We start from the raw sequence: 7,306 nt of genomic DNA on the forward strand, positions 1-7,306 counted from the left end.
ATCTGTACCTGATAATAGGAAAAAATTAAAAGAGAACATTACCCATTGCTGTTGAGTCAATTCCAACTTATGGCGACCCTATAGGATAGCACAGAACTGCCCCATAGGGTTTCCAAGGCTGTAAATCTTTATGGAAGCAGACTGCCACAGCTTTCTCCCTTAGAGCAGTGTGCTTAACTGCTGCGCCACCAGGGCTCCTTAGGTATGGCTAGGACTATATAATATGAATATATCTACAGAATTTGTAAACTTGTTTCAAGTTAATTTTGCTTAAATATTTCTCTGAATATTAGACATGATGCCTAGCTATAATTTAATTTTGTGACTTAGGAATACGTGATTCATTTTTCAACATTAATGCTGAATAGAGAGCTGCTTTAATATAGGGAGACAGCTTATTATATTTCAACACAACACATAAAGCCAAATATTCAATTTAGAACTTGATGAATTTGAAGAAAATGGGATATTCTGAAGGTTTTACCTCAGTTTAAGTACATTTGATGAATCTTAGTGACAAAGTCAGGTCAAATTTAACTTTTTTGCAGTTTACTTACTTTGCATTAGAATAAAAAGCATACATACCTGTCTTTGCTGTTTATCAACGCAGAGTCCATCCCAGCTCCTAGTGGTCAGGAACTCCCATTTGTTTCCTGCGGGTCATAGTGCCAATAGGGGTGAGTCCGACTTACAAATAAGTACTGACTGCTATTTGATGAGGGTGGTCCAGTCTGCTATGAGCTCCTGGAATTAAGCCCTTAGGCCCTGGCAGAAAATAACCTACCTCACAGGAATTATTTCAGTGACAAGAAAATTTACAAAACAGGCACATATTCCCTTCACAGGAGAGTGATTTTGTTCTCCTTGGGAGACTCTTGGAGTCTAGTTTGCAGGTTGTTTAAGTCTCTGAGTAGGTTCTTAAACCTTTAGAATTAATTTTGAGCAAAGAGTGCCAAAGCATCTGGGTTTTACATTAGTACTAAGCGATTTGAAAACGCTCAGAGTAGCTTGGCAGTATCCAAAAGGAGAACAAAGAAATAATAAGAGGTGTAATTGGGGGAGGGGTAAACAAACGAGAAACAGTATTTCATATCTGTTGGATGCTTCTAGGTTCCACTTTATAATAACCTAGTTAAGAGTTTGTACCATTTGAGGGCAAACGCTTAAGTATCAAATTCTAGTTCCTCCAGAGTAAACCACCTATTCTAGATTATTCCTTTTAGCTTGCCTACCAAAAAAAAAAAAAAAAAGTTGTTGTGAAGTTGATTCTGACTCATAGTGACAGTACAGGAGAGAGTAGAACTGCCCCGTAGAATTTCCAAGAAGCACTGGTGGATTTGAACTGCCAACTTTTTGGTCAGCAGCCATAGCTCTTAACCACTATACCACCAGGGTTTCCTTTGGCTTGTCTAGAGTCAGCAAAAGTCAATAGTCTTCCTGTGTGCACTTTGGTAGAAAAAACTCAATAGGACCAAGAAGTCAGGAGAGAAGAGATCTACTGAGATCTTTTGCCCCTAGTGACGCCTGTGCACTTGAACAACCACAGGAGCCTCGGTTTCCTGACCTGTAAATAGGGGTGCACACAGTTACATACATTTTAAGCCCTTTGTTGTCCTCTCAGCCATGAATAAGGTGCAGAGCCTAGGGCAAACGCTCACTGATTGCCTACCGAAAGCATATATGAACAAGTAAACGCTATTTTCGATTCGTTGGGGATCCACGCCAGGTTTTGGAGCCAACCCAGGCATGCGCTCCCGGGGCCGGTTTTCCGCCGGGGGTGGGGCTTGCCGCCGGCGGTGGGCGGTGCCCGCGCAGGGACTTCCCCCGGGTTGAGCTGCGCGGCGGGTGCGGAGGGCGGGCTCTCGGCGGTGGGTTGGGGGCTGTTGGGGGAGGTCGGGCGCGTCGCCCGCGACAACTGGTGGTCCCTTGCGCCCACGGCCTTCACGTGGAGGCGGCCCCAGGCGGGGCGGGGGGTGTTGGGAGGCGGAGGGCTGCTCGACCGGGATTACTGTGGTGCCCGTGGCGGCCGCGAGCATGTGTGCGTGCGCACGTTTATCTGAGCCCGGAGCTGGCTGCCCTGCCTCTTCTCCACCGTTAACTTGGGGGATACCGGTGTCTTAGCGGTAGCGATGCATTGCCCAGAGCAGACCCGCTCCTCCCCGCGGAGCGAGCGCCCCAAGAGCGCTCGTTTTCTTTGTCCCCCCACAAGGGCCACCTCCGGCCCCAAGTCCTGGTCGGAAGGGAGCGCCGTGAGGCCCGGCTGCCTTCTACCTGGAAGTGTTGGGCAGGTAGTGGAAGTGCACAAGGCTTTAACACAGCAAGATTTTAAAGCACGTGTCTGTCGTTTTTACTTTCAGGGTTTTGGCCAAATTGGGCGAGGGCACAAAATAACCTCTTACCCCTTCTCACCGAGGAAGAGCGGGAGAAAGGGTAAGTAAGGAAATGATCAGGGGTGGAAGGAGCTAGAACTTAATCCTAAGAAAGAGAAGGTCTAAATCCAGAACTGCCCCTGGGGAACTTGGGGCTAAGTTCAACCATTTTTTGAGGAACCTGAGACTCACTTTCAAGGGTCACAACCCCGAAGACCAAGGGTTCTTCAGGCTTGCAGAGTCTGTAGAGTTGGCTGGGAATTTGGTAGTTTTGTCATAGATCCCTTTTAGCCATTTGAGCTGCCAGAAAACGGTTGTTACCCTTCGCTTTTTTCCATTTGGAACCCTGGTCCTCCAGTTGTCTGTCTCAGGGTAGCTTTGACTAATCCCGGAGACTAGAGTAGTAAAGAATCGTGGTCCTGGTTCTTTACTTTTTAAAATCGGACGCCTGTAAAAATGCTTTAGGATCCCAAAGCAGGAAGTTAATGGCGATATCACAGGTGACGAAGTTCTCGTGATGAAGTTCTCTTGGGATCTTCTCTCCAGCTTATAAAGGAAGGGTTTTTTGGAGGGGGAGGCGGGGAGAGTGACCAGGCTGGGCCCTTTTCTATTGCCTTTCACTTTGCTACCCCTTCCTAAGGCTTTTATTCACTTCTGAAAAGTTACCAGATAGCACACCGGCGTCCTTGGAAGTTTACTGTGATTTCAGTGTGGTCCTCGTCATCCATTCTCTTCTGGGACTTTTCCATTACTTCCGCTTCTCCAAATGCACACCCTTCCCCAGCCCCCATACTGGGGAAATGTATTTACAGAAGATTGGGAGCCCCTTATGTATCTATCCTACATTTCACATATAAACAAACGATTAAAATTAGTTAAAATTCAGATTAGCTATAAGCAAGAATGTAGCAAACCACATTCTTTGATTCTGGCTTAGGAAGACTAGAATTGCCCTCTGTGACCGTCTCTGTATTGGCTACTGTGTCCTATACCTGCCTACTTATTATTCCTTTGTACTCAAGTGGCAAGTGGCCACATAATTTACTTTATGAAAGTTCAGGAAAACAATTGTTTGTTGATGATGGGCTCATTCATTGATTCAATAGATACTTGTTATGTCTTTCCTACCAAGTACTGAGCACTTTGATATGAGTAGGGTGGTGAGAAGGATCAGACTAGGTTGGACATGGCAATTTTGGGGAAGGCCTTTCACCAGTGATTTTTCTGAATAGTTTCACGTTAATGTACAAGAAAGGAGCCCTAGTAGCGCAGCGGTTAAGCACATGACTGCTAACCACAAGGTCGGTGGTCCGAACCCACCAGCCTCTGTGGGGAGAAAGATGTGGCAATTTGCTTCTTTAAAGGTTAAGGCCTAAGAAACTCTATGGGGCAGTTTTACTGTGTCCTATAGGGTCTCTGTGAGTTGGAATTGACTCTGCAGTAATGGGTTTTGGGTACCAGACCTTCCCTGTACTACTGATCTTTTTTTTTTTTTTTTTGGAGGGATTGTACTTGTTTTATTTATTTTGTTAATTTGCTTTAGGTGAAAGTTTACAGCTCAAGTTACTTTCTCATTCAAAACTTATACACGTATTGTTTTGTGACATTAGTTGCAGTCCCCACAATGTGACAGCACACTCCCCCTTTCCACTCTAGGTTCCCTGTGTCCATTCGACCAGTTCCTGTCCCTTCCTGCCTTCTCATCCTGCTTTTGGACAGGAGGTGCCTGTTTGGTCTTGTATATCTGAAGGAACTGAGAAGCACATTCCTCATGTGTATTATTTTTTGTTTTATAGTCCTGTCCAATCTTTGTCTGAAGAGTGGGCTTTGGGAATGGTTTCAGTTCTGGGTTTCCAGTCTCTGTCAGACCATTAAGTCTGGTCTTTTTACATGAATTTGAGTTCTGTTCTACATTTTTCTCCTGTTCTGTCCGGGACTCTCTGTTGTGTTCCCTGTCAGGGCCGTCACGGGTGGTAGCTGTGCATCATCTAGTTCATCTGGTCTCAGGCTGGTGGAGTCTCTGGTTCGTTTGGTCCTTTAGTCTTTTGGGCTGGTATTTTCCTTGTGTCATTGGTTCTATATACTACTGATCTTAATGGTTTGCAGGTCTATACATTGTTGTGGGAGAGCAGTGTTATTATTGGGCCTTTCTGGTACTTTTAGTAATAAACTTTCGGGGATGACCTACCATGGTGATTTGTGTCATATAATGAATAGTGTTATAGTTATTTTCCAATGTAGTAAGTGTAGTGTACCAGTATAATAATTAGATGAGGATAACTTTTTGAATTGTTCCATAAACTTGAAGAAGGACCTGGTATGAGAAAACATGGAGACTGTTAAGGATGCCGTACTTAGGAAAATCAATACCAAAGTAAACTGTTAACTTGCATTGGTTTCTGTATGTTGAACCTTGTTTTTTTTTAATCAAAGCGAAAACAAGTTCTTTTATTATTTTTGGTTATAAAATTTATATAATGTCAAAACAAAGCTATATAAAATTAAATATTGCAGGGATATAAAAGATAGAAAGTGAAAATTTCCCATTCTCAGGGATGACCACTGTCAACAATTTGATGTTTACTTCTTCACCTTGTTGTTCTATACACACACACTCACACTAGTATTTGATAAAATTGTGAAGTACATTTCCACCTTTTATCTCCATAGTCTTGGCCATTTGCCACTCTCCCTTGCCCCACCCCAAATCCTCCTGTAGAAGTAGCATGAACTTTATATACATGGGTTTGAATCCTGGCTCTTGTTTTATTAGCTGTGTCACTTTGAGCCAGTTAAAACTTCTCTGCTCCTTAATTTCTCATCTGTCAAAGCAGAACAATAAGTGTATACAAAAGAACGTGTAGACAACCCAGTGCCTGGCGTATAGATATGCAGTGTTGATCTCCCTCCCTGTTTCTTTATGTGGACACCCATCACTTTCTTTTGTTTGTGGAAAGCAATCTAGTGCTCTCTTTCCTTTAGGTGCTAGGCCTCCCGGGTATTTGCATTTTCACAGGGATCACCTATATCTGGTCCTAGAATTTCAGATCATACCACAGCCCTGCCTAAAGAGTGTCAGCTTGAAAAATGAAGGGAAAAGTTTTCTGTAATGTGTTTAAAAGTCTCTGACATTGTTCCCAAAGTGAGAAAGACATACTACCACATTTAGCCAAGTGCTTAAACTTAGGATTTCTATTTCAGAAACGTCTTTGGTTTACAAGAATTATAATAAAAATGCTGATGCTTCATGTCCAAACTGTCATGATTTTGCCAAGTTGTCGGTTTAATATACAGCTAAGTTGTGTATTTAGTGTATCTAATACTGCTCTGGAAGCTGAGAAAGACAAATCCACAGACATCTGATTTCACAGCAGACATCTGGTTTCATTTTGCTAAGGAGTACATTTTGTCAGTAGATGATAGGCATATCAGCTGTACTGCTGTATTTTGTGGCATTTCTATCATAAGCTCTGGTCTGTAGGGCTTCGTGTGATGTTTTATTCAAATGACAGCACATGGAAAATGAGCACCTGGTCAGATAAGCACATTCCCCATAGGTGTCTTCTAGTGTCATTGTTCTTACATGTTACCAAGGCAAGGTAGTTTCTGTCCTTGGAGATTTTCATATGAAGGGTTTTCGTGGAAAAAATAGTCTTAAAAGAAGAACCTTACCTAAGAACCCACGGTATTTCAAAAGTTCATTTTCCAGTCTATTGTTTATAATGTTGAACAATGTACTTAAAGAAATAGAATAACAAATAGCATAGATTTCCAGGTCAGAACCCCAAAGTTTTTTTTTCTAACTCATTGTGTGCCCATTATGTATTAATGGTACTGTAGACTCTAACCAACATTTATAATAGTGTTACAGAGGAAAATGTGTTCTGAGTTCCAACCTAGAATGGCTGGAGCATGTCCCCCTCCATTTTGAGGTAGTGATAGGTATAGAAAAACTCTGGGTTCTTGAGTGGTCTTGGTCATGTCTTACCTCTGTGACTTTGGACACAAATTCCTCCTTTATAAATTGGGATAATTACTCCTGAATATTATGAGACTGTGTCCCTACGTGGTGCAAACAGTTTGCACTGGATCGCTAACCAAAGGTTGATGGTTTAAACCCACCCACTAGTACCGTGGAAGAAAGGCCTGGTCATCTGCTTCCCTTAAGATTACAGATAAGAAAATGCTATGGAACTCAGTTCTACTCTAACACATGAGGTCGCCATGAATCAGAATTGACTTGAGTTACCAGTTTGTTTGTTTTTTTTTTGTTATCGTGAGAATTCAGTGAGATATTTGTACGTTAGTGTAATACCTGACACAAAATAGGTCCTCAGTAAATAGTAGCTTCATTACTTTCCTCCAGGTCCTGGCCACAAGAATAAAGATACCCTCTTTCTCTCATATCCCAGACTAACCCACTGGCCAGGACTTGTGGCTTTTACTGAGACAAATTATTTACACATGGGATCTGAGGGTTGGTAGTGGGATTTGGAAAGGAGTATGGAGAGCAGTGACAAACGAAGTGGGGAGCTGAGTCCACGGACTTAAGATTGATGGATCACTTGGCTCATAGAATTGTCTTTATTTCTGTCTGACCTCTCTCTTGATCTTTTGTCAGCCACTTCACTGGAAACTCTTACCTCCTCATTGCCTGCTTCGCCCAGTGAAACTTTTTGTCTCTGTCACCTTGATAGTACTACCTACCTGAGTAACCAAATTTTCCTGTTTTTTTTATGAGTGGGACATAATAGTAGATATCTGTCTGCCTCCTTTAGATCTATTTTTTAAATTCATTCTATTTGATATTCTTGCCCTTTCATTGATCTATAGTTCATTCATTAACTCCTTCATTTTTTTTTTAATTGTACATCAGGTGAAGGCTTACAAAACAAATAGTTTCTCATGAAAAAGTAGTACACATATTGTTTTATGAC

At 42.4% G+C, this 7,306-nt stretch overlaps 1 protein-coding gene across 1 annotated transcript in view; it reads left to right on the plus strand.

Moving 5' to 3' along the window:
• The first annotated feature begins 2,074 nt into the window (after positions 1-2,074).
• Positions 2,075-7,306, plus strand: part of IMMP2L (inner mitochondrial membrane peptidase subunit 2) — a 909,463-nt gene continuing 904,231 nt past the window's right edge. Inside the window, exon 1 of the mRNA XM_023737033.1 lies at positions 2,075-2,430. Within this exon, the coding sequence (XP_023592801.1) occupies positions 2,130-2,430 (301 nt within the window). The 5' untranslated portion in view covers positions 2,075-2,129. The remainder of the gene's footprint in view (positions 2,431-7,306) is intronic.

Source organism: Trichechus manatus, unplaced genomic scaffold (assembly GCF_000243295.1).
Source record: "Trichechus manatus latirostris isolate Lorelei unplaced genomic scaffold, TriManLat1.0 scaffold00096, whole genome shotgun sequence".
NCBI lineage: Eukaryota > Metazoa > Chordata > Mammalia > Sirenia > Trichechidae > Trichechus > Trichechus manatus.